This window comes from Nerophis lumbriciformis, linkage group LG30, assembly GCF_033978685.3.
Source record: "Nerophis lumbriciformis linkage group LG30, RoL_Nlum_v2.1, whole genome shotgun sequence".
NCBI classification, from domain to species: domain Eukaryota; kingdom Metazoa; phylum Chordata; class Actinopteri; order Syngnathiformes; family Syngnathidae; genus Nerophis; species Nerophis lumbriciformis.
In genome coordinates this window covers 30,845,087-30,858,070 of record NC_084577.2, presented here as the reverse complement: position 1 = coordinate 30,858,070, position 12,984 = coordinate 30,845,087, and the positions used below count along the sequence as shown (strand labels likewise).

Here is a 12,984-nt window from a genome sequence, read left to right as displayed (position 1 = left end):
ATACACACACACACATGTACACATATATATAAATATATACATATTTACACACATATATATATATATATATATATATATATATATATATATATATATATATATATATATATATATATATATATATATATATATATATATATGTGTGTAAATATGTGTATATATATATATGTGTGTAAATATGTATATATTTATATATATGTGTACATGTGTGTGTGTGTATGTGTGTATATATATATGTATATATATATATATATATATATATATATATATATATATATATATATATATATATATATACTGTATTTTTCAGAGTATAAGTTGCTCCGGAGCATAAGTCGCATATATATATATATATATATATATATATATATATATATATATATATATATATATATATATATATATATATATATACTACCGAGGATGTCGTTGTGGCTTGTGGAGCCCTTTGAGACACTTGTGATTTAGGGCTATATAAATAAACATTGATTGATATATATATATATATATATATGTATGTATGTGTGGGGAAAAAATCACAAGACTACTTCATCTCTACAGGCCTGTTTCATGAGGGGGGGTTCCCTCAATCATCAAAAAAAAAAAAAAAAAAAAAAAAAAAAAAATCTCCTGATGATTGAGGGAACCCCTCATGAAACAGGCCTGTAGAGATGAAGTAGTCTTGTGATTTTTTTTCCCACACATACATATATTGCGCTCTACTACGGTATCGAGCACTATTTTTTGGATAACCTTATTAAGACATATATATATATATATATATATATATATATATATATATATATATATATATATATATATATATATATATATATATATATATATATATATATATATATATATATATATATACAGTACAGGCCAATGGTTTGGACACACCTTGTCATTCAATGTGTTTTCTTTATTTTCATGACTATTTTAGACCTTGTAGATTGTCACTGAGGGCATCAAAACTATGACACCTTGAAGCTCATGGAGAGAATGCCAAGAGTGTGCAAAGCAGTAGTCAGAGCAAAGGGTGGCTATTTTGAAGAAACTAGAATATAAAAACATGATTTCAGTTATTTCACCTTTTTTTGTTAAGTACATACTCAAATTTGACAAGTGGGTCTCGTGAAGAGTTGTTCCTCATTTGGTGTTGATTAATCTAAAGACCTTAGTCCAGTTCTTCCTAAATGGTGTGTGAACATGCTTTATCAGTATCGTGCTTGAAATGAGAGTCCCACAAGCCTGGTGTTGATCAGTGATGTGTGTGTGTGAGAGTTCCTCTTTGCAACAATAGACGATCTTTGTGCAGGATGACAACTGGCTGTCGTGGCTGTTTGAGAAGCTGGTGCTGGTCATGGTGGTCTACTTCGTCATCTCCATCCTCCACTCCACGGCGCAGGCCCACGCCAAGCGGCGGCAGCAGCGGCGGCGCTCGGAGGAGAAGACCAAGTGAATTTGAAAGGAAGCGGTAGGAAGTGAGCGCCGCTCGCTCGTTCTCTTCCAACAAACCTCGCCATGAGTGTGTGAAGACCAGACTGTGTGTGTGTGTGTGTGTGTGTGTGTGTGTGTGTGTGTGTGCGTGTCATCCACACCGTCTCCTGTAGTTTAACGATCATCTCAGTCTTACGGCGTGCTGAGCAGCTGCGTGTCCTACTGATTCTAACTAAGCTCTTATTTCCCTTCATTCCAAGGCCTTATGCAAAGATGGCAACGTCTCCCTTCACTAGTTTGACTTGTGTGCCAGACTCTGGACTTGGTGCAGGTGCCCACCTTTTGGGCACACACGGGGTGAGCAAGTTCCATTCACAAGCCATCCTCCAGACGTATTATTATTACAATTACAGGTAAAAGCCAGTAAATTAGAATATTTTGAAAAACTTGATTTATTTCAGTAATTGCATTCAAAAGGTGTAACTTGTACATTATATTTATTCATTGCACACAGACTGATGCATTCAAATGTTTATTTCATTTAATTTTGATGATTTGAAGTGGCAACAAATGAAAATCCAAAATTCCGTGTGTCACAAAATTAGAATATTACTTAAGGCTAATACAAAAAAGGGATTTTTAGAAATGTTGGCCAACTGAAAAGTATGAAAATGAAAAATATGAGCATGTACAATACTCAATACTTGGTTGGAGCTCCTTTTGCCTCAATTACTGCGTTAATGCGGCGTGGCATGGAGTCGATGAGTTTCTGGCACTGCTCAGGTGTTATGAGAGCCCAGGTTGCTCTGATAGTGGCCTTCAACTCTTCTGCGTTTTTGGGTCTGGCATTCTGCATCTTCCTTTTCACAATACCCCACAGATTTTCTATGGGGCTAAGGTCAGGGGAGTTGGCGGGCCAATTTAGAACAGAAATACCATGGTCCGTAAAGCAGGCACGGGTAGATTTTGCGCTGTGTGCAGGCGCCAAGTCCTGTTGGAACTTGAAATCTCCATCTCCATAGAGCAGGTCAGCAGCAGGAAGCATGAAGTGCTCTAAAACTTGCTGGTAGACGGCTGTGTTGACCCTGGATCTCAGGAAACAGAGTGGACCGACACCAGCAGATGACATGGCACCCCAAACCATCACCCAACCATGCAAATTTTGCATTTCCTTTGGAAATCGAGGTCCCAGAGTCTGGAGGAAGACAGGAGAGGCACAGGATCCACGTTGCCTGAAGTCTAGTGTAAAGTTTCCACCATCAGTGATGGTTTGGGGTGCCATGTCATCTGCTGGTGTCGGTCCACTCTGTTTCCTGAGATCCAGGGTCAACGCAGCCGTCTACCAGCAAGTTTTAGAGCACTTCATGCTTCCTGCTGCTGACCTGCTCTATGGAGATGGAGATTTCAAGTTCCAACAGGACTTGGCGCCTGCACACAGCGCAAAATCTACCCGTGCCTGGTTTACGGACCATGGTATTTCTGTTCTAAATTGGCCCGCCAACTCCCCTGACCTTAGCCCCATAGAAAATCTGTGGGGTATTGTGAAAAGGAAGATGCAGAATGCCAGACCCAAAAACGCAGAAGAGTTGAAGGCCACTATCAGAGCAACCTGGGCTCTCATAACACCTGAGCAGTGCCAGAAACTCATCGACTCCATGCCACGCCGCATTAACGCAGTAATTGAGGCAAAAGGAGCTCCAACCAAGTATTGAGTATTGTACATGCTCATATTTTTCATTTTCATACTTTTCAGTTGGCCAACATTTCTAAAAATCCCTTTTTTGTATTAGCCTTAAGTAATATTCTAATTTTGTGACACACGGAATTTTGGATTTTCATTTGTTGCCACTTCAAATCATCAAAATTAAATGAAATAAACATTTGAATGCATCAGTCTGTGTGCAATGAATAAATATAATGTACAAGTTACACCTTTTGAATGCAATTACTGAAATAAATCAAGTTTTTCAAAATATTCTAATTTACTGGCTTTTACCTGTATAATGGAACTTTTTCAAAACCGGTTAGAAAAGCTCCTTCCGCTAGCACGGAGGTGGCCTAAAACATTTTTTTTTTTATAATCACTTTTGAATGGGGGATGAATTTTAGTGCTCACTTTTCTTTTCCACCTGTTGGACATTAAAAACCTCTTTTAGTTCTCTTTTGGCTCCGGGGGTGAGAAAGAAGGAAAAAAGCAATAACAATGTAAAAGTTGTGTTGTTGAAGGTTCACACATTGTGTAGATATGTTTCATCTTGGACGTGTTTTCATTTCTATGGTGTGTGTGATGAGCCTCTTATGAAAAGGTGTGTACTTCCTGCTATATAAAAGGTGTACTTCCTGCCATGCGTCTGTCATTGCTTTTCAAGTCGGCAGGTAAGTTGGAGCTTCACTTCCCGGACACGGGACGCCAGTTGTCCACATCCTCGGCTAGCTTATCAGACTGGTGTTGGCTGTTGGTCTCCATGGCAACAGCAGTCTGTAAGCTGACTGAAGGTGTGGGTTCCTCCGCGTTCTCATTTCCTGTTCATGTTTAATGTCCTGCTTTGTGAGAAGTGAAGTACGACGACTCGTTCCACATCAAAGTCATTCTGCTATTTTTCATTTGGTGTAGAAATGACAATAAAACCTTTTGAAAAACCTCCTGGGCTGCTTCCATCAGACGGACATGTGCAGCCATGAAGTGCACACTCAACAGTACCAATGTTCAGCACTTTTGTGTGTGTTAATACTGTTTTTCACAATAAAATATGCATTTTTTCCAAAATGAGCTGACAACTGCTGTTTTATTATTACAATTCTGAGTCAATTGCTATGTTGGCATTGCAAATTGCAACATTACCTGGAAATTACCTTTACCTTACCTTTTCCGTATTTTCCGCACCATAAGGCGCCCTGGGTTATAAGCCGCGCCTTCAATGAACGGCATATTTCAAAACTTTGTCCACCTATAAGCCGCCCCGTGTTGTAAGCCGCATCTAACTGCGCTAAAGGAATGTCAAAAAAACAGTCAAATAGGTCAGTCAAACTTTAATAATATATTAAAACCAGCATGATGTGGGCGCGCATGGAGTCGTATATCAACATGGACGAAGCTGCGTGAAAAAAGCCACCCGGCCTCTTCGCGCAAACTTAAACTTACCTTAACCACTCGCTCATCTTTTCTTCATCCATCCATCCCTTCGAGTTAGCTTTTATGATGACGCCGGCTGGAAAGGTCTCTTTTGGCAAGGTCTTCCTTTTGAATATCACCATGGGTGGAAGTTTCTGGCCATTAGCATGGCAAGCTAGAACCACAGTGAAGGATGACTTCTCATTCCCTGTGGTGCGAATATTCACCGTACGTGCTCCCGTTGTATCCACAGTGCGGTTCACAGGAACATCAGTTGCTGTGAAATAGTAATCCGTGTGCGGATGGAGGGATTGCGTCTTTTCATGAACCGGATCCCTGTCGCTTAGTAGGAGCCATTTTGTGGTCTTTACAGATGTAAACACACAAAGGAAATGAAACGTACGGTAATATCCGCGCGCTTTTTCTTCTTCTACGCGGGCGGGTGGTTGCTTACAGTAGAAGAAGAAGCGCTTCCTGTTCTATGGGGGCGGGTGCTTACCTTGGCGGTTGCTTGCGTAGAAGAAGAAGCGCTTCCTGTTCTACCGGGAAAAAAGATGGCGGCTGTTTACCGTAGTTACGAGACCGAAACTTTATGAAAATGAATCTTAATATTTATCCATATATAAAGCGCACCGGGTTATAAGGCGCACTGTCAGCTTTTGAGAAAATTTGTGGTTTTTAGGTGCGCCTTATAGTGCGGAAAATACGGTACCTTGGCTGGGTCTGCTCTCAGTGCTGCTGGAGTGATGACCTAGTGTTAGGGTTTTAACGATATTAATTTTTTTTATCACGGTTATTGTGAACAGAATTATTATGACAATACTGTTGAATGTACTCAAAAAGTGCACTCTGAAATCCTATTTTAGTTATTTCAAAATAATTGACACTGATAAAAAAAAAAACACAATTTTGCATGTTCTGTTTCTTATGCTTCACTGATAGTGTTTTAGTATTTTATCCGTTTTAGTGGCTAAACTTTTATTGTTTCAAATATTGGTTTGTATTGTGGCAATGTTCATGCGTTCAAACGCACCAAAAAACAACTCGAACATTTTTTTTATCACGGTTATTGTGAACCAAATTATTATGACAATACTGTTGAATGTACTCAAAAAGTGCACTCTGAAATCCTTTATTTTAGTTATTTGAAAATAATTGACACGCTTATAAATTTTTTTTTAAAAAGCCATCATCTTGCATGTTTTGTTTGTTATGCTTCACTGATAGTGTTTTAGTATTTTATCCGTTTTACTGGCTAAACTTTTATTGTTTCAAATATTGGTTTGTATTGTGGCAATTTAAATGAAAAGTGTGTCGCAAATAAAATGTATTATTTATTATTTCTGGCGGGCTTTCACCGAAGTTGTCCTACTCTTCATCGGTCCTTGAACGCACCAAAAACAACTCGAACATTTTCTTTATCACGATTATTGTGAACATAATTTTATGACAATACTGTTGAATGTACTCAAAAAGTGCACTCTGAAATCCTTTTAGTTATTTGAAAATAATTGACACACTAATAAAAAATAATAATAATATAAGCCACCATTTTGCATGTTTTGTTTCTTATGCTTCACTGATAGTGTTTTAGTATTGTATCTGTTTTAATGGCTAAACTTTTATTGTTTTAAATATTGGTTTGTATTGTGGCAATTTAAATAAAAAAGTGTGTTGCAAATAACATTTATTATTTTTATTTCTGGCGGGCTTTCACCCAAGTTGTCCTACGCTTTTCATCAGTCCTTGAACGCACCAAAAAACAACTCGCCCCGTCTCGTTATTTCTCCGAGCGGTCCTTCTTATTCTGTCCTAACTTGTTGCTTCAATGTACACAATTAAATATATAAGTTGTTAAAACGGTAAGGACTTTATAGACGTTTAGATTGGGATGTTTCGCTTCGTAATGGGGAAAGACTATGTCGTGTTCATGTTAGCATTTAAGCTAGCTAGCTAGCGCCAGTCGGTCACGTTTTTTTCCCGTAATTTTAATTGAAAATGTAATTTTAATTGAAAAGGGTAATATTAATGGTCGGGAGTTTTACCGCGGTTATCATTAATAAAGTTTATCGTTACATCCCTAGTTGGATCTGGCTGAACCGGACGTGACGTCACTGGCAACACAGGAGCCGAAACACGGCACCGGTGAATGTGACGGGAGTCAGTTCTCGCGAGGACCGGCGGGATTCAGTTGGTGCCAAAAAAAAAAAAAGCACCTAAGTCGGTACTTGTTTTGAACAATATATTAGTCAACATTTGGAATAAGTTCATACAATATAAGAAAGTGTCATGTGCAGTATTTGCAACTGTTGTCCAGTCATCCAGCAAAAAGATGACTTCTTATTTATCCAGCAAAAAGATGACTTCTTATTTATCCAGCAAAAAGATGACTTCTTATTTATGCAGCAAAAAGATGAGCTATGATGTATTGCCGCCCAGCTGACCGTAGCTAGAAAGGATTTGCTCGACAAAAGCGAAACTGTCCAGGAAGTCCTCTTCTGAGACGCCAAACTTGGAGTAGTGATGGATGAAAGCTCTGCAAAACAACATCAAATACTTAATATTACACCACAAAATATATATTCATATATATGACATTTCTAACTAATCAATGAGCCAACTTCAGCCTGATATATATGTACATACATATATACACGCGCGCACACACACACACACATATACATATACATATATATAAAATAATAATTGATTAGATTTTATATTGCGTTTTTCTATTATATATATATGTTTGTATATATATATATATATACATACACATACACGTATATATATATATGTGTGTATATATATATATATATATATATATATATATACATATGTATATATATATATTAGAGATGCGCGGATAGGCAATTATTTCATCCGCAACCGCATCAGAAAGTCGTCAACCATCCGCCATCCACCCGTTCTAACATTTGATCAGAACCGCACCCGCCCGTTGTTATATATCTAATATAGACGATGCAAGGCATTAGTGAGGTTATAAAGCTTTTGCCTGTTAAAGAAAGGAGACTGATCCAATGCAGCACAGACATTCGCGTGCCACGCTGTCACGACCCAGACGCACACCAGTGCGCAATCATATGAGAGCCGCGCTGAGCGCACCTCCAAGCGCGTCTCGCTGCCGGTGACGGCCGGGTATGGGCCCGAGGCTCCAGCGCCATCCATTTTCAGGGCTAGTTGATTCGGCAGGTGGGTTGTTACACACTCCTTAGCGGGTTCCGACTTCCATGGCCACCGTCCTGCTGTCTATATCAACCAGGGTGAGCCCCACCCCTTTCGTGAGCGCACTGCGCGCGGAGTGACCCCTGTTACGCGCCCCCGGCAACAGGAGTGGCGGGCAGGTAAGCTGCGCGGGCGGAGCGCGCGGAGTGACCCCTGTTACGAGCCCCCGGCCACGGGGGTGGCGGGCAGGTAAGCTGCTTACCTGCTGCGCGTGACGCCGGCCGCGGCGAAGGCGGACGAGGCGGGGTGTCGGTGCGGTGGGCGCGGTGGTGACCCTGGACGTGCGTCGGGCCCTTCTCGCGGATCGCCTCAGCTACGGCTCCCGGTGGGGCCCTCTCGGGGGAAGGGGCCTCGGTCCCGGACCCCGGCGAGGCGTCCCTTCTCCGCTCCGTAAAAGTGTCCATCTCTTTTTTTCTTCTTCTTCTGTTGTGGCATATGCTGCAGGTGCCTGCTCGTTTTTCGTATGTGGGTAACAACATTTAACTATGTATATATATTTACCAATTGGTTTAACTGCCACCCGCCTGAATCTATTTAAAATCTAATTTTTTTTAATTTCATCCGCCCGATCCGTGGATAATCCGCGGACTCCGCGGTTGTGCCCGCAAACCGCGCATCTCTAATATATATATATATATATATATGTATATACACACACATATATATATATATACACACACACACATGTATATACACAAATGTATGTATGTGTATATATATATATATATATATATATATATATATATATATATATATATATATATATATATATATATATATATATATATATATATATATATCAGTGACGTGCAGTCACTAGAGGCAGGTGAGGCGGGGCCTCACCTGCCATCATGGAAAGGAAAATGAAAAAAAAAATTAATAAATTGTTATATGTATCCAGTGATTATACTATAAAGTTATTTTCCATTTAACCTTACCAGTTTTAGATTATTTTTATTTAAAATCGCTGAATTTTCCCATTTGCCGTTCAAATACTGAGAAGAAACGGTGCGGTGATCAGCAGCCAGTCGAGGCACGTCACTCAGTTTTGCCTCACCATGGATTGCGCAATGACTCAGCTAACTGCTGGCCTGCTGTGCAGTGAGACTGTATTGCTATATGAATTATATTATACATTTCCATAGTTTAGTTAGCTGAGGTATATAATGTACAGTGTATTTTGTCAACAACTGTATGTGTGTAACGTATTTCTTGTGCTGAGCGATCATAAAACGGCTGCAAAAGACGCACTGGCTGAGGCTCGCAGTAATCCCGCCTCCTGCACCCCCGCCGTAGAATGCACCCCCTGACGGGAGTGTTATATCAACTAAAGCCCACACTTAAACTTTCCACGTGCAAGATTGAATCTATTTAAAAAAGTTATTTCATAAGAAGCCAAAAAGTGCAAAAACAATAATGTTCGTGTTGGAGGAGTTGTGAATGACTGCAGGGCCACAACATTAGGTACACCTGCAGACTGCAGGTGTACCTAATTCACAACTCCTCCAACATGAACATTATTGTTTTTGCACTTTTTGGCTTCTTATTAAACAACTTTTGTAACCTATTTTTATGGGCTTTCCTCTTTGTGATGTTAAGTTCCTGTTATGCGCTGTTATACAGTATATGCCTTGAGCTCTTATTTTGAAGGCGCTAAGAGCGGAAGTGATGACACGTTGGAGTGGAGCGGAGGTTTTTGAAAGAAGGTAAATAAAGTGGTCCTCGTGTAAACTGGAGCCTCCGTGTTTGTTATTTTGTAGTTTCATACAGTATAGGCCACATTTATAAACCCTCGGTTACACTTTTTTAAATAGATTCAATCTTGCACGTGGAAAGTTGAAGTGAGGGCTTTAGTTGATGTAACACTCCCGTCAGGGGGTGCATTCTTCCAGCACAACAGCAGCACATGGACTTCATTTATAAGTAAAGGTAAGACCATAATAACGTTTTTTTTAATTAAATGTGCTTTTTTGTGTGCTGCAGTTTGTATGTGTAAAGTTAAAGTTAAGTTAAAGTACCAATGATTGTCACACACACACTTGGTGTAAAAACACGTATATATACACCTGTGTGTATGTGTGTGTGTATATATATATATATATATATAATAGAGATGCGCGGTTTGCGGGCATAACCGCGGAGTCCGCGGATTATCCGCGGATCGGGCGGATGAAATTTAAAAAAATGAGATTTTAAATAGATTCAGGCGGGTGGCAGTTAAACCAATTGGTAAATATATATACATAGTTAAATGTTGTTACCCACATACGAAAAACGAGCAGGCACCTGCAGCATATGCCACAACAGAAGAAAAAAGAAAAAGAAAAGAGATGGACACTTTTACGGAGCGGAGAAGGGACGCCTCGCCGGGGTCCGGGACCGAGGCCCCTTCCCCCGAGAGGGCCCCACCGGGAGCCGTAGCTGAGGCGATCCGCGAGAGGGGCCCGACGCACGTCCAGGGTCACCACCGCGCCCACCGCACCGACACCCCGCCTCGTCCGCCTTCGCCGCGGCCGGCGTCACGCACAGCAGGTAAGCAGCTTACCTGCCCGCCACCCCCGTGGCCGGGGGCTCGTAACAGGGGTCACTCCGCGCGCTCCGCCCGCGCAGCTTACCTGCGCTCATCAGACCCCAGAAAAGGTGTTGGTTGATATAGACAGCAGGACGGTGGCCATGGAAGTCGGAACCCGCTAAGGAGTGTGTAACAACCCACCTGCCGAATCAACTAGCCCTGAAAATGGATGGCGCTGGAGCGTCGGGCCCATACCCGGCCGTCGCCGGCAGCGAGACGCGCTTGGAGGTGCGCTCAGCGCGGCTCCCTTATGATTGCGCACTGGTGTGCGTCTGGGTCGTGACAGCGTGGCACGCGAATGTCTGTGCTGCATTGGATCAGTCTCCTTTCTTTAACAGGCAAAAACTTTATAACCTCACCATACCTGCCAACTTTTGAAATCAGAAAAACCTAGTAGCCAGGGTCCAGGGGCCGCAGGCCCCGGTAGGTCCAGGACAAAGTCCTGGTGGAGGGTTCAGGGCTTCGCCCCCCGACGCAAAATGATTATTAGCATTCAGACAGGTTAAAATGTTGCTAAAACCATCACTTTTCTATCAGTCACAGTGACTTTTCAAAACAAAAATATTACAGCAAAAATCATATGGGTTGATTGACATGTTTATTCTGTAAACTAACTTCAATAGTTTGAAATTATTTTGACAGTTAATGCCAGTTATCCTGTCAACCTTTCACAAGACTTCAGTTTGTTAATTGAAAGTATAAACAGTATAAACACTTTTTACAGTAAACAAATGGTAAAACAGTACTAAACAATTCCATTAAAAAAAAAAATTGGTGTCATTATTAACTTTCTGTCCAAGCTTGTATAATCTACTGCCTTGTTCAATTGTAAAAAATATTCTGTGCCTAAAATTCACATTTCTATCACAATTATCATACTGTAAACATGGTAAGCTAACTTCATTAAAATTAATAGTCCTGTCAATAGCATGGAATTACAATTCAAATGTAGTTTTTTTGTAAGCCTTTCAAAAGAATTCAAAATATGAAAAATGAATGAAAATTAATTTAAGCCATCAGACACTTGAAAAGTGGCAAATCACATCTCTAATGTAATCATTTGAACTTTTCAACAGAAATAGCACTGCAAAAATATTAAGGACATACTTCTGTATTTTGGTAGTTATGCTGTCAACATTTAACAAGATTTCTTCAACTTGGACTTGTTTTAAATGTTTTATGCCACTTCAAGTTGTCAAAGACGTGCTGTGAAATACAGCCGACAGGATTGCGCACCAAACACGAAGCAAGGCCAAAGTGCATGCATGGTGCAGGAGAACAAAGGACTTCTTTCATTTAAGGTTTGTGATAAACCATCAAACTCATTCGTTAAAAGGACTCTATAGTAATATAAAGTGAGTTTTTCTGGACATTATCATGCAAGAAAAGTTTATTTTTGGGACCGCGATCACCGCGTAATGATTTTTAAAGGTTGCATTACAAACATTTAACTGTCCCATGTGATCAGCCAGTGCGATTGGAAGTCCATGCTCAATTATTGCCTCCGTAAATAAAACTTTGGCATTTATCACATCCAAAGAATCTGTTTGGGCGACGAAAAACGTTGAAAGTTTTCCACTTGTATCGCTAGCAACGGCATTAGACTTGTGTTTTTTTGTCCCAACGTGGTCTTTTACATCGCTAATTCCTCCGTGTCCGATCGAAAAATCTTGTCTGCACAAGGTGCAATTCGCGTAGTTTTCACCCTTTTTTTTTTTTTAAATTAATGAAAAACCGTATTTTTTATCACTGCAACCGTAACCCGGAATAGGTTGATGAAAACCGTACGAATTACGGGAAAACCGGAGGAGTTGGCAGGTATGCCTCACTAATGCCTTGCATCGTCTATATTAGATATAACAACGGGCGGGTGCGGGCGGATGGCGGGCGGGTGCAGTTCTGATCAAACGTTACATCGGGTGGATGGCGGATGGTTGACGACTTTCTGACGCGGTTGCGGATGAAATAAATTGCCTATCCGCGCATCTCTAATATATAAAGTTAAAAGTACCAATGATAGTCACTCTTTATGTGGCCCACGAAAGCCTAGAATTATTATTTTTTAATTAAGTACTTTATCTTTTCTTACCAAATGTATCCGCCCTTTCCATTTTGACAGACAAAATGCATGCAACAAGTATCATATTATCAGACATTTCAAGCAAGTTATCCAATATATTGTATACTGTATAAATTATAATAGTTTACAGTAAAAAAAAAAGCTCAGTCACCAGAATTGTAGCGTTAAAAAAATCCACGGTAGCCTTCCTCCATTAAACTGTAAAAAACATGGATTTTACCATTCAAAAGAGTGGTACCGTTTTTATGCTGTAAAAAAACAACAAATTGTACATTCTGCTGATCTGTCAGTTTTTACTGTAATCTCTACATAAACAATTAAGGTATAATACTAATTAATAGTTCAATATTGAAAGAATGAAAATGATTTAAAAAAATGCATTGCATTTGTGTAATACTAAAATGAGGCGAATGCATGTAATAATTGATATTAATACAACATTCACAGTCACGTGACCCTCAATGAAAAGAAAAAAAGGTTGTCACCTGGAAGCAAACAAGTTCCAGGCTTTTCTCACGATGTGGTCCAAAGGTT

The 12,984-nt window shown here is 40.1% G+C and overlaps 2 protein-coding genes across 9 annotated transcripts in view; one reads left to right on the top strand and one right to left on the bottom strand.

Moving 5' to 3' along the window:
- vmp1 (vacuole membrane protein 1) overlaps positions 1 to 1,905 on the top strand; it is a 67,389-nt gene extending 65,484 nt beyond the window's left edge. For 3 of the 4 annotated variants that reach the window (XM_061925907.2, XM_061925906.2, XM_061925908.2), the window contains exon 12: positions 1,319 to 1,905. In XM_061925907.2, coding sequence (XP_061781891.1) covers positions 1,319 to 1,462 — 144 coding nt within the window. In that variant the 3' untranslated portion in view covers positions 1,463 to 1,905. Of the gene's footprint in view, positions 1 to 1,282 lie in introns of all 4 variants that reach the window. The other variant, XM_061925909.2, reaches the window with a different exon arrangement.
- A 4,895-nt stretch (positions 1,906 to 6,800) lies between these two features.
- The window catches only part of tubd1 (tubulin, delta 1), a 15,348-nt gene continuing 9,164 nt past the window's right edge, over positions 6,801 to 12,984 (bottom strand). The window contains exons 7-9 of one of the 5 annotated variants that reach the window (XM_061926007.1): positions 12,936 to 12,984; positions 6,970 to 7,088; positions 6,801 to 6,915 (exon numbers count right to left, since the gene is read on the bottom strand). The exon at positions 12,936 to 12,984 is cut by the window's right edge and continues 135 nt beyond it. In XM_061926007.1, coding sequence (XP_061781991.1) covers positions 6,971 to 7,088; positions 12,936 to 12,984 — 167 coding nt within the window. In that variant the 3' untranslated portion in view covers positions 6,801 to 6,915; position 6,970. Of the gene's footprint in view, positions 7,089 to 12,935 lie in introns of all 5 variants that reach the window. The other 4 variants (XM_061926009.1, XM_061926008.1, XM_061926006.1 and 1 more) reach the window with 4 other exon arrangements.